This window comes from Strongylocentrotus purpuratus, unplaced genomic scaffold (genome assembly GCF_000002235.5).
Source record: "Strongylocentrotus purpuratus isolate Spur 01 unplaced genomic scaffold, Spur_5.0 spur5_scaffold_18, whole genome shotgun sequence".
Taxonomy (NCBI): domain Eukaryota; kingdom Metazoa; phylum Echinodermata; class Echinoidea; order Camarodonta; family Strongylocentrotidae; genus Strongylocentrotus; species Strongylocentrotus purpuratus.
The window spans coordinates 17,428,660-17,453,728 of record NW_022145603.1 but is presented as its reverse complement, the minus strand read 5'-3'; the positions used below and the strand labels follow the sequence as shown (position 1 = coordinate 17,453,728).

At 38.1% G+C, this 25,069-nt stretch overlaps 1 protein-coding gene across 1 annotated transcript; it reads left to right on the top strand.

Moving 5' to 3' along the window:
* Positions 1-2,257: 2,257 nt before the first annotated feature.
* LOC587880 (tyramine/octopamine receptor) lies at positions 2,258-4,625 on the top strand. Its single transcript, XM_787590.5, has 2 exons — positions 2,258-2,398; positions 3,270-4,625. Exon 2 carries the CDS (start codon positions 3,278-3,280, stop codon positions 4,514-4,516), a length of 1,239 nt encoding a protein of 412 aa, XP_792683.3. The 5' UTR covers positions 2,258-2,398; positions 3,270-3,277; the 3' UTR covers positions 4,517-4,625.
* The last annotated feature ends 20,444 nt before the right edge of the window (positions 4,626-25,069 follow it).

Sequence of the window (25,069 nt, the reverse complement as noted above, 5' to 3'; positions counted from 1 at the left end):
GTATTACCATTTACATCAAGGGAACTACACTGAGAGGCTCTACAACGTGTGTTTATATAAATCAACCTTGCCACAGCAGCAAGAAATCATCAAATTAATGATCAAGAGGTTACTCGTACACCCAAAGGAATGTACAGTCAAACCTGCTTTAGTGACCACCTGTCTACAAAGAGCGATCCTGTCTACAAAGGCCACAGTTGATGTTTCCCTTGAAAATGGCTTCTCATTGAATCATGTAGTAAAGACCCCTGTCTAAAGAGACCACCTGTCTAAAAAGACCACCTGTCTACAAAGTCCACTTTTCCCTTGGGTGGTCGCTATAGACAGGTTTGACTGTATATGGAGAAACAAGTAGACCTTTCGGTATCAGTATGAACACAAGGATGAAGTCTCCAACACATCACCAAAACTCCCTTCACAAGAGCCAGAAAACAAAAAGCGGAAAACATCATGCATAAATCTGCCGTTGGGGATCTTGTAGCAACAAACAACCACTCAATAAACTTCTATCTATCTATCAGGCTATGCTTCATCCAGACGTTGGACAAAGCCCTCCTCATAACATTTCCATTCTCTTCTGTCTCTAGCTGTCCTCGTCCAAGCGGCCGTTCCCATGTATGATGTGAAAGAGAAGAAGAGGAAGGCAGAAGAGAAGATGGAGAGATGACATAACATCAATAAACTTGAACACGTGCAAAACATTGACTAAAGAGGACCAAAAGCAAGCGAGATGGATACGGGAGTCTTTCAAAATCTGAATCAATTCCCTCAAACGGATCAACCCCATTCCCTCGCAGCTGTCTATAAACGCCACCTACGACGGCCTCAGTCCGACGAAGATTGCTGTTAGCGTTCGAAAGGTACGACAAATTTCAAATTGATTATATAAAGAGAAGTTTTCAACCAGTTGTATTTAAAAAAAATCTTCGGTATCTTAATACAGAGGGAAAAAATAGAAGATGTGACAATAATAGGGTTTTACAAGACAAAACTTTCAAACTAGGGATAAGTTTTTGCGCGCCAATAATTCATAGTGTTTGTTTTTAATGGATTTAAGCTATTGTTGTTGATTTATATTCAAAGTAAAATGTATTCCCAATGTTTAAAAACTATGCTTCTTCCGCTTTTAACCATTATCGAAAAATTGATAAAATTGAGATCACTTCTTGGTGCCGGTCCATGCGGCTTCTGATTCAGTTACATTGAGCTTACTGTCAGAGCTATAAGAACATTAATTGATTTATACAATTGAGAAATTTCCTCTCTTGTGTCAAATAATGATTTAAAAGAGTTATTTGAGCCTTCGGTAAAACATCTAGAATCATCTACTATAACAAAGAAATTCTAAATCCCTTTTCTTCTACTGGGATACTTTTTATAAATCCGTTTTGTCGAATAGCAAGTGCCATAGTTTCAATAACTAATAAAAACAAATATGGGGATAGAGGACACCCTTGAAATAAGCCCTTTCCGATCGGTTTAGTTGAATTTCAATGATTCAGAGCATAGTTTTTTCTACCGGAGTTAAATATTTGCATCTAAATTCATTACTAAAATTAAATCGTTTTAGCACATGAAGAAGGAATTCCTGATGGACACTTTCAAAAGCTTCTAGATATCCAGAAGGAGGATTAAACATTGAATATTTTATGTTTTTTGTATACGAACAGTACATCTTTTTGATGAAGAGTGTGAAAACAAATTTCAGGTCTGTTCGGTATTATTTTCAGTTTGCAAAATGTCAGATGAAATTCATTACCCTTTTTACACATTATCATAGGTCACTTTAACATTATTTCAGCTGAATGATTGTTTTAAAAACAAACTCTCACCTGGGACCCGTTTCACAAAGCCTTTTTTCAATGACAAATGACAAAAACCAGTGACATATCTGCTGATAACCAATCAGAAGCAAAGCTTTCAGTAGCTTATAACATAAATTGTTTTTTGAAACGCCCCCCTGGTCCCAATATTCATATTATACTCTCTAAAACCAGATTTATCAGGGTAAATCAAGTGTGAAGCCTTTAGGATATTGATATGTGGTAAATAATACGGGTATATGACAGTGTCATACCCGCTTCTTGTACAAGGATTTGACGTTACGCTTAACATCTTGTTAGATTAGACAGACCATCTGACAATGTCATTGAAACAAGAAACAGCGTGCTTAGCCTGAAATATCAGACGGATATGTTAGTACAGGGAAGCGACACCGCCGGCCGTGAAACAGAACGCGTAAAACGCGTAAGCGCACGTTCAAAGTTAGTTAGGAAGTGAGCAGAAGGCAGCTGCACAATCACAACAGAGATTCTTGGCAAAGCGAGAGCATCGATTTATGGTTGCTTAGACCGTTCATCCATAGCTACAGGCAAATGATTTAGGATACTCTAAACAGGTATGTGTGGCTTATTTATATCGTATCATGTACATGGATATAATGTTTACACAATTCTTTAAGCAAATTTGAAGATGGGAAAGCATTATTATAGTAGTAGAAGTAGTAGTAGTACACTGACATTGCTCATATAGTTGGAATTTTTTTTTTCACCCCAATTTATGGAATTATTTTGACAATGATTTATTCCTAATAGATCTAGATAATAGTATACATTCTCAGATTTTATTGAATAATAATTTGCCAGTGTTTGTTTGGCGTGACTTCTAAAGCATGTGTATGCTACTATGCTTATCAACTAGGGGACCTACGCCCTTAAGTCATAAATGACAGTAATGAGGATTAATGCCCCACAAAAGGGCACTAATATAGCACATCGACACGGTTTTGATCCTGGGGCCTCACAGTTACGAGGCCATTACTTGGCCACTGAACCCTGACTGTAGGGGGCAGTTCCCACAAATAAAAAAACAACAAAGAAAATGCATTAAATTTCAATAATTAATTGCATTTTACCCCGGCCCCCAACATAACAAAATCCTCTGTACGACCATGCATTATGGCTCAAGGCATAGGCACACAGAATTTCTTTTCCTCTTTAGGACCGGGGGGGGGGGATTCAATAAATTATTGAAAAATTTATTGCATTTTATTTTTATTTCATTTTTATTTGTGGGAACATATTTCAAACACATTTTATTTTATTTGCGTAAATTATATGATTTGCATGCAATATGACCTTGATTTCCGTCCCTAAATTAAATTTTAAAATGGCTATATGCTTCTGATCAACACCTTTGTAATAACTTTCATTATAAAAAGAAAAACATCTTGTGACTAATGTTACTGCTTTTGTTCTCTTTCATATTAGAACACGAGATGAGCATGGAGAATATCACGTTTGTGAATGGCTCGGAAGAGGCAGAAGTTGGAATGTCACGTGATGCTAATGGCAATGGAACGATTGACCCGGAAGAGAAGGTCAGCATTGTCGCCATGATCTTCTTGCCTATCATCATCTTTGTAGGTATATTTGGCAACACATTAGTCTGCATTGCTGTCGTCAGAATACAAAAGCTTCGTACTGTGGCTAATTCCTTCGTGGTCTCCCTGGCCATATCTGATCTCGCTGTGTGTGTGATCGTCCTACCATTGGGTCTGTATGAGGCACTGAACTTTGGATCTTGGCACCTAGGCGATGTCCTCTGTACTACTTGGCTATCCTTGGATGTCATCCTCAGTACAGCTTCAGTCTGGAACCTCTGCGCCATCGCGGGAGATCGTTGGCTCGCCATCACCAAGCCCATCTGGTATGCCAACAGGAGATCTGCTAAGCTAGCCAGTATTGCCATGGCAGTGGCTTGGGGCGTCCCCGTGCTTCTTACATTACCTTCCATGGTTCTCATGCATTACAACTACCGTGAACCCAACGTGTGCTACCTTAATGTCAACTTTCCATATGTTATTACGGCCTGCATCATCGCCTTCTACCTACCGTGTCTTCTCGTTCTCGGGGTCTATGTCCGTATCTTCATAGCGGCAAGAGACCACTTCCTCCGCAAGCCTTCCGCTGTCCGCAGACGAAAGCAGTCCTCAAGTTGTCCCGACAGTATGGGTGATAGCAGTGGCAATGCAAACGCAGGGATCACAATGAACGGCAAGACAGAGTATACAACAACGACCGGTAGTATGGGAAACATCAACGTTATCAACAACCCTCTCCGCAAGATCAGTACATCGGCTTCGACAGAGAACTCTCTTGATCTTCTGGACAAGCAGGACACCCGACCTCCGTTGAAACGGCGGACGTCTCGCATTCCACGTATTTCAGTGAGCAAGGAGAAGAAAGCGGCCATAGTCCTATCGATCGTAGTAGGTGCGTTCATTATCTGCTGGTTGCCTTACTTCACTACGGTTCTCATCTACGCTGCTTCACAGGGAGAAATTATGGCCTCAAATGAAGTTTTTGTTGCATGCTCTTGGTTGGGTTGGATGAACAGCATTATCAACCCCATCATATACACTATTTTTAACAAGGATTTCAGGAAAGCTTTCAAATACATCTTAAAATGCCAGTGTGATAACTGGATCTCTATGCGTACATCAAGCTCTCGTTAACTCTTGCAGTGCCAGAGGTGAAAATATGCACCAATTAATACACACAATACGCACCATAAGAGTTAAATTGATCACTGACTGAAATCTATCCTCCGGAAGGGGTGGATATCTTCGCAGATTAAGAGTTTTCGTTGATACTCACTATGAATATGACGGACAAAGAAAGCGGACAAAATATACAGTTCCTCATTCTACCCTCAACATTTGCTGTGGTAGACAAAGGAACATCCCTTCACTGCTATTATGTAAAAATATGTAGAACAGGTGTCACATGCATATTCACCTGTTTTACTCATTTTTACATAATATCAGTGAAGGGATGTTCCTTTGTCTACCACAACAATTATTGAGGTATATGTTGTCCTCTTTCTTTGTCCGTCATGTTCATAGTGACTTCGGCACTGTGGGATCGTATTGACATTCACAAATTTGGCAATAAATATAGACGATAGCGCCAAAGCGATGAGATAGTACAAACATGGTGAATGTTAACGAGCATTGGTTTATGTTACATAGACTGAGGCTAGACTACGAAGTAAATGAAATAAGTCATGAACTATCTAACAGATAGCGGTGAATTTTGCATCGCAATCGTCAGTTTATCCGAGCATTATTCCAAATTGGCGTTGCTCTTTTATAACAAGTTTATATGATGTAAAGAATTTAACATATGTTTTAAGGTACAATTCCTTTTCAATGTTTCTGGCTATTTATGCAATAATAAATAATGGGTAATTAGTTAAATGCATTCATGATTAGTGAATTTTTAGTACATTCCCTAAGACATATTAGATTGGTTAGTTGTAGGTCATATCCTCTATTGCACATCTTGTTACAAGACTCGTTTTTATTGGTTATATGTAGTCCATACCGGGTAACACGCAATACATTAGCTAGATGTGTAGCAGAAGTTTACATCACAAGTTTGATTAGATAATTGTAATTCATGCCAAAATAAATATTTTTATGAGTGGTTATTTTAAATATTAGCGGCTTTCACTGATATGCCAGTACTGAATTTGATCATTACTTAAATATTTGTTGACATTTTAGACATTGTGGCCCAAATTCACTTTTGTTTCGACAAACCTCCTTTTGTTTTTTACAAACCAAGGTTTGTAAAAACGCGTCGAAACGCGTCGTATGACGCACATAAACCTCGGTTTGTCGACAAACCTCCTTTGTGAATTCGGGCCTGTGGCTTTAGAATATTTGATGACATTTTTTAATTTCAATGTAATTGTACACAGTAGGCTTATTGTTTTCTAGACCATCCATTATGCGTTTATTTTAAGCCAACCCACTAAACGACGCCGGGGGTGTTTCTTCTGAACTACATGTAATCATAAGGAGTACCCTACTGCAGTTATATTTGGTTTATAGCCGTTTTAATAAATATCTTCCTGCAGTGATAATTTACGTTATTTGTCTTAACAAATGCATTTTACTTGTTTAGCCACTAATCATGAAACTTTACACCTAATTGATATCCATAGGCTATACAGTTGTTGATCAAAACAAATAATCGTTTACTCGTATTATTTAGCGATGATTATATACCCAGTTTTACTACTGTTGTGTTTTTCCCCATTTATTTACCATTATGAAACAAAAACGATAACAACGTCACAACATCATCCTAAAGACTGTCAACGTTAATAATAATGTTAATAATAATATTGATATTTATGCAGCGCCCATATTCACCATGCATGGTGCTCAAGGCGCTCCAACTATTACCCCGGCTTAGCTAGGCAGCCGATTTCGGCGCTCATAGCATTCAAGAAATTCCTTCCTAATAATAATAATGAACATAGTCATTAAACAGTTACGCATAGCTTACTTTTTGTCCATGTGTATTGGTCTTATGTTTATCGGCCAACCGTTTAAATTCTTTGCATTAAACAACTTTTGTTTATGTTATTGTATTAATCAATTCTGACAATTTTGATAAAAAAACACAAAAAAATATAATGATTACTGGTGTATATATTATGTTACTTGTATATATTAAGTATAATCAAATAACTCGAAATGTTGATATAATTTTTCTTTTAAATATACAGATTACATGAATTTCTTGAGATATTGAATAATGATTAAAATGTGTATAGAATACTATTATGTACCGGGATTAATCGTATCACAAAATGTATTACTTTTCTCTTATAATAAAGCTACTATCTTTCGATATAATGTTCTATTGTTTCTATGTTGGCGTTCTCTCTAAAATAATACATCGATTATACTATTTATCATTACGAGTTCCCTACTGAAGATGTTTGGTGGACTGCAGACAATGGGATCTAGAAATAGAACGAACAAGAGAAGATGATAGAAGAGAGAGCATGAGGAAGATAGAACGAGTGATACGTAGAGAAAAAATACAATGATATTTCGATTGGCAACATCTTAAAGGTACTTCATTTTCCACACTGATATTCAAATGGTCACATTAATAATACAGTTCTTATCATCTTTTAAAACAATTCTTGGTTGTTGTTTAGTACAGAATAATGTTGATGTCAAAGTGATTAAAAAATTAATGAGAAGAAGAGTAAGTAAGAGAGAGACAGAGAGAGAGTTCGAGATAGAGAGAGAGGGGGGGGCAGAGAGAGATGGTGACAGAGAGGGAGAGAGAGCTAGGTAGAAAGAGGGGAAGAGAGAGAGGGGCAGAGAGAGAGGGAGGCACACAGAGAGAGAGAGAGAGAGCTAGGTAGAGAGACAGAGAGAGTTCGAGAGAGGCAAAGAGAGAGAGGGAGCAGGGAGAGAGAGGGGGACACAGAGAGATATAAAGAGCTAGGTAGAGAGAGGGACAGACATGGAGAGGGCAGACAGAGAGTGCTAGGTAGAGAGAGAGAGAGAGAGAGAGGCGGAGAGAGAGAGAGAGAGAGGGCGGGCAGGGAGAGAGAGGGGGACAGAGAGAGAGATAGAAAGAGCTAGGTAGAGAGAGGGGCAGAGAGAGAGAGGGGGACAGAGAGAGAGAGATAGAAAGAGCTAGGTAGAGAGAGGGGCAGAGAGAGAGAGGGGGACAGAGAGAGAGAGATAGAAAGAGCTAGGTAGAGAGAGATAGAAAGAGCTAGGTAGAGAGAGGGGCAGAGAGAGAGAGAGGGCAGAGAGAGAGTGCTAGGTAGAGAGAGAGAGAGAGGGGGGCAGAGAGAGAGAGAGAGAGAGAGGAAGAGAAAGAGAAGGGTAAGGAGGGCGGGTGTGTGTAATGAACAAAACAAAGTTGATGGGGCTGCGCCATTAATACTATTCAAATATTTTAGGTTCCATGAACGCAGATTTTTGGCCTTCTTTTCATCGAGACCATTGAATTGGAACGAATATCATCATCAACGAAAATCCTGGATAAAATATTTGACATTTCCTCTTTAGAATAGGTGTTTATACTGTCCAGATTTTCTCACGTTTGAAAGAAATTGTTTTTGAGGTTCACTTCACCGAAAGCCCACTACATTTACATTTTCAGCCTTCTCTTATAGTCTGCATGATGCATGTAGAGCAAACTCTAGAGGAAAGTAGAACAAATCAGAGAAGTAGACTGCTGAAAGTTTGAATGAAAGCCGACACAAGATGAATTTCTCGATAATTAGTATATCAGAAACCTGGTTTTAAACCTTCCTCTGATATAAAGGCGTTCCAAATCCCTGGGTATTCTCTCCTTGTGTCGATCTGGTAAAAATGGTGGTTGGGTGGCCTTGTACATAAGGGAAGTCTTCAAACTTCGTCATGATCTGTCAGGCATTGAGCCCGGTTATCAGGCGGGTAGCCAGGAGGCGGTGGGTGCGGTCGCCCCCCCCCCCAAAAAAAAAAGAGAGAAGAAAGGAAGAGGACATAGGAAGAAAAAGGATAAAGGGTCGAGAACGGTACAACGAATCGTCTTCTTTCTCTAACAATTTAATGAAACGTCAGAGCTTCCGCGCTACGCGCGGAGGGAAGGGGAACTTGATTCATACAAGGATTTAGAGTCGAGAACGGTACAACGAATCGTCTTCTTTCTCTTATAATTTAATGAAACGTCAAAAGAAACTGAATTTAGACAAGGACTAAGAGTCGAGAACGGTACAACGAATCGTCTCCTTTCTCTAATAATTTAATGAAATGTCAACCCCCCCCCCCTCCCTGCACCAACCTCACTAGGGAGCGCGCTTCGCGCGCTCTCTATTAAAGTGAATCGCACGCTCACTACTTCCCCCTAAAATGAAATCCTGGCTACGCGCTTGCAGGTTATGAAGCCATATTTGTAGAATTGGATGGTCACAATAAGAAAACAATTATTGGATGTGTGTATAGAGCACCAAATTGTAATAGTAAATTTTTTATGGAAAGTTTTGATTTACGACTACAAAAACTAAACAGAGATAATGCTGAGGCCCAGGGGCGGCGATTTCTTTTCATGACCAGGGGGGACGAAATGCGAGGGATGAAGAGGCAGTGGCGTATTGAGCAAAAAGGGAGGGGGCAGACAAAAATCTGCATCACCACCACTCTAACATGTTACGCAGGCCCTGGAAACGTTTTTCAATTTTATTGTTTATTTTTTTTGGGGGGAGGGGGGGGGGCTAAAGTATTAACGATCAGGTAGAGCAAAGCAAAGCAAAGTGGAGCGTAAATTGGCGTGGGGTCCAGGGGCAAAGCCCCGGCGGTGTCAAGGGCGGAGCCTCATGAAGCTCAGGGGTTTAAGGCATTTAATGATTATTTTGATACCTTGTTTGTGACACTAGCGTGCAGGTCACTTATTGGAGTGGGGTCCAGGGGGCAGAGAGCTCAGGGGTTTTAGGCATTAAATTACGATCATATGAGCAACCAGGGGTCCGCCTTAGGGCACTTGGTTGGGTCCAGGGGGCAGAGCCCCCGGAAGCTCAGGGAAAAATCATGCCATTTCAACAACATTTGTACATCACTGGTATCGAATTAGAAATAAACCACGTTTAAATTTCATTTGGGGGAACTGCCCCCAACCCCCCCCCCCCCCCTCCCCTATCAGTACGGTGCGAGGGAGCATAGTGAATGAGAGGGACGAAAGTGACTACCCCCTCACAGGTTTTTGAAGTTTTGTTGTATTAAAAAATTACATTCCTTAGCAAAACTATAGTATAAAAACAAGCAATATACTTTTTTTCACACTTCAATTTTCTCGGTATGTACTTGTAAATTTGAAGAAAATTATGCGAGGGAGCGTAGCCACCGAGTGAGAAGATTTTTGCTTTTTTATTTGTCTAAACACTGCACACTGTTTTGATATTTCTATAACTCTTCATCTTGTAAACATACAGTGTAAACTGTGCTAACATGATACCAACAGAATACAAATGTCTACACTTGTACATTTTGAAGGATATTATGCGAGGGAGCGTAGCGACCGAGCGGGAAGATTTTTTCATTTTTAGTAGTCTAAACGGTTCACTCTTGGGCCTTCCACAGCTTAAACGTGTGTTGCAGTCTTTAGTCAGTATTTTGCTAAATATTTTTTTGGCACTTTTTCAAATTTTGAGGGGGGACGATCCCCCCCCCCCCCTAAAAAAAATGAGGGGGGACGTGTCCCCTGTCCCTCCCCCGGGATCGCCGCCCCTGCTGATGCCTATTTAATGGGAGATTTCAATTTAAACTTGCTGAATTATAGTAATGATGATAAAGTGTAATATTTTTGTAGATTTCATGAATTCATATGGATTATTTTCACTCATCACAAAGCCAACTCGTATTTCACATAATTCTGCTACATTAATAGATAATATTTTCACTAATTGCATTCACAATGAGCTTAATGCTATTATAATATGCTCTGATCTTTCAGATCACATGCCTATTTTTTGTGTGAATAGGGGTGATTTTGTTAATCGTAAAGATGATAGAAACATTTTAAGAGATTAATAACAGATGACAGAATTGTGAAGTTCAAAGAACACTTAATGGTGACTGATTGGCAGAATGTGTACTTGTTGGATAATGATATTGATTCATACGAACACTTCTTCCTCGCTTTCTCTGATTTATATGACAGGTGTTTTCCTGTTGTTGAAATAGCTGTTAAGAAAAATGCATTAAGAAATCATGGGTTACCAATGGCCTAACGAAGTCAATAAATAGTAAACATAAACTTTATAGTACTTATATCAATAGACCGACTAGTAGTAATAAGAAGAAGTATGTTGATTATAAAAATGTACTAGTCACTACTCTTCGGCTAGCTAAACAAAGATATTATTTTAATTTATCTCAGGAAGCTCAGAGAGCTATAAAGAAAACATGGTCACATATTGATGATGTATTAGGACGGGCTAAAAAAAACATGTTTCTCCAAGAGATGTTCTATGAAGATACTTTATTGGTTACAAGTAAGGAGAAGGCTGACTATTTTAAAACATATTTCATTGGGTTGCCAGGTAAAATAAGCAAGGAAATTCCTTCAGTCCAAAACTCTTTTCATGAGTACTTAAAGCCGACTAGAGATAATGCATCTTTGTTCTTTAGACCAACTTCCATCTCTGAAATATTAAAGTTTGTTTCAACCCTGAAGTCAACAAAGTCAAGTAGGTCGGATGATATTGCCCCTGGGATTGTAAAGGAATGTATTCATGTTTTTGTGGAGCCCTTGTGTGATATTTTTAACAAATCAATGTCACAGGGAGCAGTTCCAGATAAGCTTAAGGTAGCCAAGGTAGTTCCTGTGTATAAAAAGGATGATAACAAGAAGAACATCTCCAATTATAGACCTATAGCCCTTTTACCGATTTTTTCTAAGATTTTAGAGAAACTAGTTTATGAGCATTTAAATGAGTTCTTGTTAAGAAATGATGTTTTAATTCCTCAGCAGTTTGGTTTTCGGAAACACTTCTTTACTAGCATCAGTGTCTTTAATCTGTTAAATGCAGTTACAAAATCCTTTGATGATGGTCAATATTGCTTAGGAATTTTCCTTGAATTGTCAAAGGCATTTGACACCATTGACCACTCTATCCTACTAAGTAAGCTTGAGCACTATGGTGTACGTGGAATAGCATTAACTTGGTTTAAAAATTACCTATGTCATCGAACTCATTATGTTGTGGTTAATGGTGTCAAATACCAGACTACTGTCATTCAGTATGGTGTACCACAAGGATCAGTGCTTGGTCCTCTGCTATTTTTAATTTATATCAATGCTGTTATCAATTCGTCAACTTTATTTACTTGCTCACTATTTGCTGATGAAACTAGTTTAATGTTATCCCATAAAAATATTGTTACTTTGATGGCAATTGCAAATGATGAAATCAAAAATTGTATGCATGGTTTTGCTGCAATAAGTTGTTGCTAAATATTCAAAAGACAAACATTGTTATTTTCAGATCCAAGGGTAAACGAATTCCAAACAATGTTGATCTTCTGGAGGTAGGAGGTCATAGTGTAGCGCGTAGTGAGCATGTTAAATTCCTCGGTGTTATTATAGATGAGTACTTGTCTTGGAAACCCCATTTGGATGCTATAAGGCACAAAGATTTCGCGAAGTCTTAGTGTCATAAAAGGTTAAGATTTATCCTACCTAAGAATGTTTTGTTAATTTTATATAACAGTATTGATCTCCCTTACCTTACGTATTGCAATGTTGCATGGGGTAACACTTTTAAGACTTATATTAATAAACTTTAATAAAATATTGCAAAAGAAAGTTATTCGGCTTGTTACCAACTCTAACTTCAGACAGCCTAGTAAACCATTATTCCTTGAGATGAAATTGTTGCCTTAAGATGAGCTTGTGTCATTCAGAAGTATGATGTTTGTGTTTAAACTGATTTGTCCTCAGGCTTGCCTGTTCAAAAGACCTATTTTCCTGTAACTCCCAGATACATAGCTACAATACACGTCAAAGTAACCTTGTGCATCAACCTCGATCATGTAAGGACAAATGTTCCACTGAATTCCTTTCGAATCACAGGTATTAAAGAGTGGAACCAGTTACCACTCTTACTAGATTCAGACTTTTGCGAAAATCATATCTGTTAGATAGATTGAAATAGATTGCCGCTATTACTGACTGTATTATATTACAGCAAGGATTAGCCAGTACGTCAGCCTCTGTGTGCGTGTGTGTTTTTTGTGTGTGTGTGTGTGTGTGTGTGTGTGCGTTGGGTGTGAATTTGATGCGTACATCAATTTGCTTATGATTATTGATATTTATGATGCGATACCCAGGTTATGGAAGGATGATTCAGGGTTAATAGAATTCCTCGAGGTTGATTTGATAAGCTTTAATACTTATTTCCATATTTCTAGTAAAAAAAATCGGTTTGTGGATGTGGGTTCAAGAACAATCTATGATTATTTTATCAAAGCACTGCAACGAACGTATGATTTGCAGGTAAGGGATGGGCAAAATGATTATGATTTTATAGATAAAGAATTAAAAGAAATATTTGTTAGACCAAGAATTACTATACTCATTAGAAAACAACGTGAATTTCAATTTAAATTATTGCATGGAGCCATATACACTAATGAGCATCTTCATAGATTTGGTTTTGTCAGTGATAATTTATGTTCGTTTTGTAAGCAGGAAATAGAAACATACAAACATTTATTTTTATCTTGTGGGAGCGTTCAAAGGTTATGGCAGGCTTTAATACAACTTTTTGAGTTAGATGAAATAAAGATTTAGAATGGCGAGATATATTTGTTGGGTTGGTAGGTAGTTCATATAGAATAAAAATGTGTAATACTATCATTTTCATGGTGAAGTATGTTACATTTATGTCAAGATCAGGGGGGCGAGTACTAACTTTAGAAAAGATGAAAAAAAGCATTTTTAAGTATAGGGATGAGGAAAAGAAAATAGCAATTAACATTGGAAAGCTAGGATCACATTTCTTAAAGTGGGAGCAGCTTAAGATTAATTAAGATTTGCTTTCTTCTCCACCGTGAGCCTGTTAAAAGCGTAACTCGATTTTGCGGCCTGGATAACTTATTTAGTGGCCTGGATAACTTATTTAGTATATTTTTCTTGAGTTGAGAATGTTGGCAGACATCCACTGAGTGAGTACTGTGTGTGTGTGTGGGGGGGGGGGGTGGGTGGGTGAGTATGTGTGTGAGTGGGTGAGTATGTTTGTGTGATAGAGGGTGAGTATGTCTGTGTGATGGAGGGGGCAGGGAGGGGGCAGGATTGTTTCAGTAAAATTACCTCCAGATTTGTTTTTTTTTTTGTAATATATAAGTAAATAACATTTACAATTGACATATTATGTTTAAGTACTTATACGTTTACTTTGTTGCTAAGTTATATTATACTGCAAATAAGTTTGTGTTTAGTTATGTTTATGTAAAAGCATCAATATTGAACACGTTTATTTTATTCAATTGTATGTCATGGTTTGTATTACACATCTGGAGAAATAAAACAAAATTGTTAAAAAAAAAAAAAAAGTACATCACAAAAAGCCGCTTACGGATGGGGGGGGGTAAGGGGGTTCATGATGTTGTCAGTGATTCAACTCTTTTTTCCTTCTAAATATGTTTTAAAGTTATACCTTGTAATCAGTTATTAATCCATGCTGTTTTCTTTGAAAATATGTTTTTAAAGTTACATAACCTTGCCATTTCCTTGTAATCAGTTTTGTACATTACCATGTTTTTTGTTGTTGTAAATGAACTTCTTGATCTCGGTTGGCGGACTCTGGCACCTGCTTGTTTTGGGGGCTCTGCGCGCGTGAAACTGTATCGTATCCATGATCGTATCGTACCATCTTTCATGTTTTGAATTGCGCAAATCTTTGAAACACGTTGGTCTCTTTGCCAATTCGCCGGGATTGAGAGGTCTATCCTTCCCAGGGGCCCCACTGACAAGTATTGCTTCTAGGGGTCTCAATTTGGATCATGTTTGTTCGTCATGATTGATATGTCATGTGTTTTTTTTAATAAACTGAACTGAACTGAAAGTTGTGAACTTCAAACAAAATTGTAATCACTATAAGAATGGGGCTCTTCAAACGAGCTGAATTTGTGACGGTCTCTGTGATGTAGTGGCGGACAACTTGCCCAATTTTCCAACACACAAAATGACTAAAATGTCAATCTTATCAAAAACCTATGACTCAGAAGGGTCTTTTCTGTTTAGAGGACATATGACAAAAATGTTATCCATGATATATTTTTTAGAACTGCCTCAAAAGAGAGGGCACTTAAGAGGAAAAAGGGGATAATTAATGACATTTCTTTCAACAAACGGGAGTGTTATCCGCGACTACGACATAGTCCACCGACCAAACTGCCCATTTGAGATTCGCATGGACTTAGTGATCTTATGTTTTAAATATTCATAACTTTCTTACTATAAGACCGATTTATTTCAACCTTTCGCCATTCTGTTTAATCTTTTTTTCTTTCTGTTTTCATACGAATGACCTTGTTACAAGGTAGGATTGCTTTTAGACGCGATGTGTCATTTTAATTCCAATATCGTAAAGTCATGTACGCTTACAAAGCATGTGAAGGTAATAACCCCGTTAATTCGAAACGAAACTCTTTTTTTTTTCATCTTGCATTCACTTTCCAGACGATATCATTGTCATGAGACGTGTTAAAAACCGCGCCAATCGTCCGTAAACATTAATGACCTTTCGCGTGCAGCGTGCATAACAATTAATCTGCCCCCATCCCGAGGTCGCCGACTCCATCATGTGCCCATATATTATTAGCGACGATCATCTCTTCAGCAATAAGGCCCATGTTGTCTATTCATGCCAACAATATGCGCACCAGCTATATAAAGGGGACCCCGCCCCCACCCCCGCCCCCTCCCTCACTCGGTGTTATTTAGGGTACGCATATGCGTGTTCCCAGCGACCCCCCCCCCCCTTTCAGCAAAAGTCCGGTGTGTAAAGTCAGTACGGGTATACCTTTTTCTTTTATTATACGAGCCTTTTCAGCACCCACCCCCTCCCCTTTTTATTTCAGCAAAAGTCCGGTGTGTAAAGTCAATACGGGTAGACCTTTTTCTTTTGTTACGAGCCGGAGATTTGGGGAACACGCATGGTACCCCTCCATTCTAGAAATGGGGAGGGGGGAGGTCGAAGTCTAGCTAGGGGGTATTTCATTCATCAAGTTAAAACTGATTTCGATTATAAATCAATTTTAAGGCCAAATCAGTTTTAACCTAAAGCTGATACTTGTGAGGAGTTTCGTCAAATCAAGGTAAAATTGATTTTGGTTAATTTTATGATCAATTTCAAGGCGGGATGAAACACCCACCAGATATTTCACCGGACTGTGGACCACGCAGTTAGCGGTTCGAGTCCCGCCGTGGAGTACTACACACTAGGACATAAAGGTGCAATTGGGGTGCACATTTGCATCCACCCACGCGTATTTGGCAGAGGGTGCTGCCATTGTAGCAGAATTGCACCCTTATTTCTTAGTATGTAATATCCTTTGGCAAGACATTAATCAATATTTGCCACTCTCCACCAAGGCAATTTCTACACACTAATATTTTAGGGTAGCTCGGCTAAATTAAGGGCTAAATAAATGTAATTTTCGCCAGAGGATGGGGGCAAAATTCTCGATTCTCAACATTTCCAAGATAAAATTAATTTCCGTATCAAAATACATGAGATTACCATACGACACAAGATATCATATTGGTCTCGGTGGCCCGGATGTTATTTTTCACATCATCGAGCCACACCTCGTACGCCTATGATAATAGCGCAGATAACATCTACGAAGGTTTCCATATCATCACATGCAGTCGAACCCCCCCCCCCCTTTTTTTTTTTTAAATTTCAACAACAACAAAAATTGAGGTAATGGGTGACCCCAAAAAGCTTACCTTACCCCCCCCCCCCCCCGAACGAAACGAAATATCGATCGGCCAAAATTTTGGGACACACACCAAAGAAAAAATATGTCTTCTCTCCCCCCCCCCCCCCCGCTTATTTAGCGGCTGGCTGAGTCGTTGCGAATTTTTCAAATTTTAACCCCCCCCCCCCCCACCCTCGAAAAAAATCCTGCGTACGCACCTAATCACATGCATATTAAACAAATACAAACATTTGACACTTATTAATAACTCCAAAAAAATTAACGTTTATTTGATTGTGGTTTTACACTAACAAGTAGAGAATGTAAAAATTCTTTTGGAGTAATTCTTTATGACATCATATGTCATGATTACTATAGTTATAAAAAAGTTCTGAATATTCAATGAGATTTTTACGTGTTAAAAGGTACCATGTCCCATCGGCAGGCCAAAAAAAATGAAAAGTTAAATTCCAACGGCATTTGAAAGATAATACTAATTTACAGCTTCCCTCAAAATGAAAGGGCTTGAAAATGTCTTTAAGTGGGAAATAACGACCGTTAGTTTAATCGACTTTAGTGATTGCAATCACTAAAGTAATAGTCTGATTCTCAGACCCTTGTACCGAATGGTCGTACGTTTTGTGCTGTGCAAAGATTCAATCATTTAAATTTTGGTCATTACAAGAATTGGGTTATTGATGCAGACAAATTATCACGTACTCTATACAGCTCATTTTGTGTATGTTATTACCAAAGAAAAAAAGTCAGTCAGTCACTCAATAGTGTCTGACAGTGATTTCTAGAAAGTAAATGGGTTTCCTATGCATCATTACAATATTAGGACACTGCTAACGTTAACATTTCACAGATAGGACATACGTGACATGTTCATAATTCCTGCAAAGTTCTACACAATTTGATATTGGCTGCAAATGGGACATAGTACCTTTAATCAGGAAGGTAAAAGAAAGGAGGCGAAACATTACTCTTGTAATATATTCAAACGCATTCGTGAGTTCTAAAGCGTAACAATGGGATGTGTAACATTCCACTTGGCTTTGAAGTTCCATGCTCCGAACCGCGCTTCCACTGCGGGGACTTTCAGAAGTCAGGCACCAGTTTTACATTAATTACAAAATATTAAATTACCGGCAAAATGTCAGTGTAAATCAAAAACTTTATATGGAGATTGGATTGGGAATAGTGCATCAAACAAATTTTCAAATTTAGTACTCCGTCCTTCCTATAATTTGTGTGCCAGAGATGGTAAAAGAAAAATTACATCCTGACAAAAACTCAATATTTTAGGATAATTCGCTAATTTGTGCATGTTTTAATGTCCCGTTATTTAATCCATGGTTTACAATCTTCAATAACATTAAGTTTGCTAGTGCGTGTTTTCGCGTGTTTTTTGTATTTTTGAAGTTAAAAAAAAGGATGAAAACACAAGTTTGTGTTCGCTTGTTCTACTCTTTTCACATTCAACAATGAATGAGAAATCATTGAAGGGGACAGCGAACAGTTGCTGTGATACCATTTTCTGATGTAGGAATTCTAAATCCTGAAATTTCAAGCGCTTTTTTATCTCACCACCTGGTCAACAGTTGCAGATTAGCGCATAACTTTTCGGCGGCTTGAAGCATGGGGTCAAGGGAGAGCGGCTTGATTCCAGTCCTTCCCTATCACGTCCCTGCTTAATACACCAAAGCCACAAAATAATGTATCAATAATTCAGAACACAACAACCGTTGTGAATTAATGCCGAAGTTCCAGAGGATCTCTTTCAGTCAGGAGCCATAAAACATTAATTTCACTGGAGAGAGAGAGGTTGGTTGAAATGACAGGCAAACGGATAATTATATAATTCTGTGCTGAATTGAAAACTGATATTGTGCCTTTGAGTTTTTTACAAAAAGAAAAGTGAATATTTTATTACATATTAATTTTGTGGCTTGTTTTATTGACCTCTCATTTCAAATTAAAATCACATAGTATAAACATAAATTAGGATGGATCATATAATAAAATTTAAATGACGTGAAATGTTCACGTGTCTAGCATACATAAAAACAACAACAATCAAACGCCCAGTTGTCGATTGAGAGATTACATACGTATTGAGTATTGAGAGATTATACATAAGCTTACAAGAGACAACCAAACATAAACAATGCTCATCAGAAATGAAAATATAATAATACAAAGAGTAGGCACCTGGCCAAATGAAAGAAAGATATTTAAAAAAAAAAAAACTCTCGTTCTCCCTGTTCCTACCGATCCTTTATAATATTCCAAATGCTTGCCCAGTTGGCAGCATATGAATGACTAATTTGTTTTTCCTTTGTGCAATGTCAGGTTCGACAGGTTCGAATGCCGCACCGACACCTGGAAATATATTATTTACCTTACACTTACAGCAGCCGAAAGTTCGACAGATAGATATTTCTAGACTTCCGGTGCTCATAAATACCCGAGATAACATGCACTTCTATTTAAAAGGGTGCTTAAGTCATTCCAGAATCTTTTAAACGACTTGACAGAAAAGGGAAAGGGTGACCTTTTACAAAGGGGTCACTCTAGCAGGCGCGGATCCAGGATTTCTTAGGGGGGGCCAATTTGTTTTCTTTTTGCTCCCGAAAATTTGAAAAATCGCGCCGGCCGAAAATGCTTAGTGGAGGGGGAGGGGGGGGGGGGGGGGGGGGGGGGGGGGGGGGAGCACATTTTTTTTTGGCTCTCGAAAATTTGAAAATTTGCACCCCCCCCCCCCCCCCCCCCCCCCCCCCCCCCCCCCTTGAGCTGCAGGGGGGGGCATCTCCCGAAAAAGGTAAAAATAACGTGTTTTTACACGTTTTTTTCCAGGGGGCGCCACTGCACTTTAGATCTGTATCTGTAACTTTGTGAATTCAGAAAAGCCCGAACTTTGGTAGGGATCAAATCATTAAGGATTTCGAATGGCGAAGCTCGTAGCTTTGTATCTATGGTAATACGAAACGGAAAGTTCTTTTATTTGTTTTTGTTGTAGTTATATAGGTATATACTTTCTATGGAATATCTGCTGCGTCTTTGGAAATGCCATCGATAATAATCTTTAAGATTGACCCGATCGGTTTAACAAGGAAGTTTTGATGCAGAAAATAAATCCATATCGATGGCATTTTCTTATAGCAGTCAAGGAGTAATCAAGTCAAGTATTCTACAAATGCCTTTTTCTTTGGCGTCTTTCCATCGTAATAGGATTCCATAATCATCTAACATTATGTGACACATTAGAAATCCCTTTTCTTTAATACTAGACTTAAACACTGATTTTCCGTCTTGTAATCTACACTTATTATTCCAAATTATTTGGTCTTGTATTTTGATATTCTTCTGCACTACTGTACTCCAAGTAGTCATAACTTCTCTATACCAATCGGGGATTACAATATTTAAACTCCGAAGATCATAATTACAACAACAACAAAAAGTATCCACCAACGTTTTTCAGCGAAGAGAGGAGAATTGCTTTCCATCCATGTGCCTGAGATGAAGAAAAAAACTATTTATCCACTTCACTTTGTGGACTTGTTGGAGAGACTTTAAACAAAGATTTTTAGTCTCCTATCTTCATACTGTATGATCATTACTTCCCGTTTAATATAAAATCTTATTTATTTATTTCCTTACCACTCAGGTATTTTCAACATGCTTGCAAGGTATAATAGTTGTGAGAAAGCAAAAGTTTTTACAATTTGTACTCCAACAATAATTGATATGTTTCGGAATCTCAATAAATTCAGTTGCCCTTTCATTTTCGCAAGAATATTTATTGATTGTAAGGAAAAAGAATTAGGGGGAGTAAAATATGCTCCTTGCTTTGACCTTACGATGTGACCTTGTGTTATTTAGTCTAAATAAGGCTCATATTGCTTATGAACTTTATTTGATCCTCCGCATATTTTCTGCCGTCTATTTACGTTTTCTTTCCATATCCAATCGTCTTTCTCTATTTTCCTGTGCCTTTTTCCCATCCTACTCTGAAATCATCAAATTGTGAAATATCTTTAATCCATTAGTCAAGGTTTCATGACATTTAAGAGCAAAATGACTCGACATCACATAGGCTGTTAATGAACCTCCAATTCGTAGCCTTACAGCTTCTTTCTGCACTGTAACTTCTAAAATCATGATCTGAACCTACCCCTGGACCCTGGTATCATATCAACATTATTTATGTAGTCTTGTAAGCTTCCGGATACAAATCAGATGTCTAGTCTGTTCTGGATTAGAGGGTGCAAAATGTTTCCACGTATAATCTCGCTCTATATGAGGGGCTATGGACGCGCCGTATGTAAACTATACTTATTTATTACTTCCAAGGAGAAATTGGAACAGCCACCTTGACTGTCCAGGCGCGGATCCACGAGGAGGGCCCATCGTTCCCGCCCCCCGGCCCAAAAAACAGGTTTAAAAAAGGATTTTAACGACAATTTTACCTTTTTCTAAATGGGCACCCCCCCCCCCCCCCCTGGCAAAAAAAAGAAAAAAGGAAAAGGGTGTTGAGAAGAACAAAATATTAGTGCTCCCCCCCCCCCCCCCCACCTGTTCACCGGCTGGGTGATTCGTTGCTAAATATTTTCCCATGAATTGGGCAAAAAAATGCTGCTTACCCCCCCCCCCCCCCTTGGCTCATTCGCAGCTGAATATCTTCTCAAGATTCGGGCCTCTCCACCCCCCCCCCCCACCCCCTTTGCCGCCGGCTGGATCCGCCCCTGTGATTATCTACGTTTGAATTCATAATCACGTTGAAGTCGCCGCCTGATATTATCGGGATCGTCGCTAGATCATCAAAAGAGTTTAAAGAACAAGATAGATTTTCAAAAAAAGATTTTTGCTCGATTCTTTGATCTGCAGTTGGTGCATACACTTTGCAGATAATGAGTTCATTTCCGTCTATAACATTCTCAAGATTTTATATCTGCCATTTCCTGAAAGTTTCTTGGAAACACTTAGAAACAACTTCATAATTTAGTTTTGAATCTATAATTATCATCAAGATTTTAGTTTAGGTCCATTAGTTTTTATTAATGAGTTTTACATGTCCTCAACAACCCTGTCCTTCACTTTGTCTGCTGAGGACTCTATCATTTTCTTTTCTCAATTACGAGTACTTGCTGAATGGGTCAAGGCAAACAAATTGTCATTTAACTTTTAAAGATGAAGTTGAGTTATGGCCATGCGATTGCATTGTGAAAGAAACGGTGTGGAATCGACCGGAAAAGGTTGATCATCTAGCATATTAGAATTTGTGTGTATTGCAAGGTTCTGGAATCATCAAAATTATAAGAAATGTGGCCAAGTCTTGGTAAAGTTACAAACACTGTACACAGAAAGATGTATATGGGACTACACGAACACGTGGCGTAAAAATTCTACCCGGGGCCCGAGTTTTACGATGTTACATGACATATTTAGAATATGAAGGCATTTGAAGAGCCATGCTTTTCAGGGAACATGTCTTATCTGATGTTCTTCTACACACTTGCATAATAAGAATGATTACGCTCACAAATTATTTTTCACCTCTTCCCAGAACTCAACCTTCTCTTTAACTTACAAAAATCTAATTGTAGGCTCTTTAATAATATTATTGATAACTTACCAGGAAGTTGAACTTGATAATAATAATATAATTAAAAAATTCTCTTCTACGAAGCCCCTGGCAATGAAAGTAGATGATTAAGCATCATGGAAGCTGCATGTTGATAAGAACCAACGCTGTAGTATTTGAATACATCATTTTGTCGTATCAAGGAGTTTCAAGAGCTGAATTCATATCTAGCTCATGCCCTTTGAACCATCTTCGATGCCGCCAGGAGAAAATATGTCAGGCATATTCTTATAATTAACCGGATCTTCCTTGCAGATACGTGAACAACAGATTCCTGCCTAGCTGCAAACTAACGGCCACTTTCATAGGGAAATATGCTTTTGTAATGATAATTACTTTTCGCTTCCACTCGTCATATAATACGAGCAATACACAGTGCTTACCTTTCCCGGAGGCAAGCGAAAGGAAATGGAGCAAAATTTCCTGAAATATTTTTTTTTTTTTTTTTTTTTTCTGTTTTTATTGTTATTTTTGAAAAATTAACAGAGTAAAAGCAGCAATATAAAATATAATATAAATTTCCTGAAATATTAATCAAAATTACTCGACTGGGCATGTGTGGGCACTAATCTGACTTATAACATCATGAAGAACCGGAAGTAATCGGAAAAGTGTTCAAATTGCAGTTTTTAGGATTGTAACATTTTACTCTTTTTCACAAATTAAAACTGGTATTATTAAATGTGAGCAACCTTCTTGACACAATCACGCTTTTGTATTCATATTTTATCATCTATTCGATTCTCTTTTCACTTATTAGTTCAAACTGAATAAAAAGTGAAATATTAACGTTATTTCTTGGTGAAAAAAATCACAACTCAAGCTTTCCAATAATTTTGGCGGCATCGAACCTCGGAAATCAAAGATAATAGCACACCTGTCGATTCTAATAGGGACTTTTAGATTCTGCACGACGAGAACGTGGACTGTCCTTTTAAGGCAATGTGACGTCCTTTTAAGGCACTGACAGTGACGTCACATTGCCTTAAAAGGGCAGTCCACGTTCTCGTCATGCAGAATCTAAAAGTCCCTATTGTGCAACCTTAGAAAACGGCATGATTGCATTGGGGGAGTCAACTTAAGATAACCCCAGTAGTAAGCTTACACAACTTTTGTTAATTCTAGGGCAGCACAGTAGGGAATGATGACATGTGAACACGATTCCAATGGGCAATTCACACTATGAACATGACTGACAAAGAAAGCGGACAAAATATACAGTTCCTCAGGTAGACAAAGGAACATCCCTTCACTGCTATTATGTAAAAATATCTATAACAGGTGTCACATGCATATTTCCCTTTTTACATAATAGCAGTGAAGGGATGTTCCTTTGTCTACCTGAGGAACTGTATATTTTGTCCGCTTTCTTTGTCAGTCATGCTCATAGTGTCAACTGCCCATTAAATTCGAAAGTCCCCACGATCATGATTGTGTTTTTAATTTAGTCAATATTAACGAGAAGTCTTTATTCAAAAGTTGGACATTATAAAGCATACCATTAAAATGTTATTTTCCATACTTATTGTAGTTTGTCTTCAAACATTTAACGAACAAACTCTGTTGAGCGCTAACAATGTACATGATTATTCTTTCAAAAGTAATGTGTAACCAAAACAAAAAACCTTAATTTTTGAGAGATATGAGGTATTTTGTGCGGAGCGTTTTCTAGTATTCATATATTTTCCATTTTTGATACCTTTTCTCTGAAAAGGAACATTTTTACCGTAAAAAAAGATAATCTTAGTTGACAAATTCTTATCTTTTCTCAGCCGATGCCATTTTGCCCAGCTCGCTTATTATACTCAAAGCACTATTTCAAGAACAAGCTAATAAAAGGAATGTCTTAAAACCTATTAAAAGAAGAAGACACCCTTCAACTTTAAAGTTTGGAAACCTCAAACAGAATTGCAGTCCTCAAAGACATATCCAACTTATGAGAGAGTGTACGAAAAGAATTTGACAATTCTTACCCCCCCCCCCCCCCAATCCCAATCAACGCATGTTTAAACAATCGTAGTTAGAACATTTTTGGCAACCGTAAACCTAATCTATGTTATAATGACGCTTATAAACATTCCCAAAACTAACCTGCATCCACATGCACTCCGACCTAACCCGTAAAAAGAAGGGGGAAATGGTGCGCAGGAACTACATCTGCCCTGTCCCCCCCCCCCCCTACTCAGTGTTTTTAGGGTACACGTATGCATGTTCCCTTCTTTTGAAAACATCCCCCTAAGTCCGGTGTGTAAAGTCAATACAGGCCGGATTTTCTATTCTTGTATTCCGCTTTTAGTACCCTACCATTATCAATATATTTTACGTGTTCTGAGAAGTAATAAACCAATTGACCCGTTTAAAAAGCCCTCCTCTGCCTCGATATTTACAGAGAGATACTCTTATTTCAATTGAGGGTATACCATTTATGAAACGGGCTGACATGAACAAGACAAACATGGCTTCTATATATATAAATAATATATTTTACGTGTTTTGAGAAGTAATAAACCAATTGACCCGTTTAAATACCCCTCCTCTGCCTCGATATTTACAGAGAGATACTCTCATTTCAATTGAGGGTATACCATCAATGAAACAAGCTGACATGAACAAGACAAACATGGCTTCTAAGGTAAGGTAAGGTAAGGTATTTATTCATCAACATATCGCAGCCAATGGCTGAATTGCATGCATAATTTAAAGATATTTGGTAATATATTTTAAATATATTTATTTTATTTTTTATATATTTAAAAAACATCATATTAACAATTCATTATTTAACAATAATTCGTCGAAAAAACTCAGTAAAACTCAGATAGGGAAGAAAGAAATAAAGGAAAAATGTGGAGCAGGAATATAAGGAGAAAGGGAAAGAAAAGTTGAGGGAGAGGGAGTGGAGAGAGAAGGGGAGAAGAGAAGTGTGTGTGAGAGAGAGAGAGAGAGAGAGATAGAGATAGGGTGAGAGAGGATTAAAGCGAGAGAGAGAGAGAGAGAGACACTAACGCAGAGCTGGTATAATATAATACAAATTGAAAATGTAATTGAAAAAGGGTTATTTCATCCAAGTTAATGGGAATGCACTTCAAAGGAATTGATTTAGAAAAAAGTGGTTTTGAGGCCAA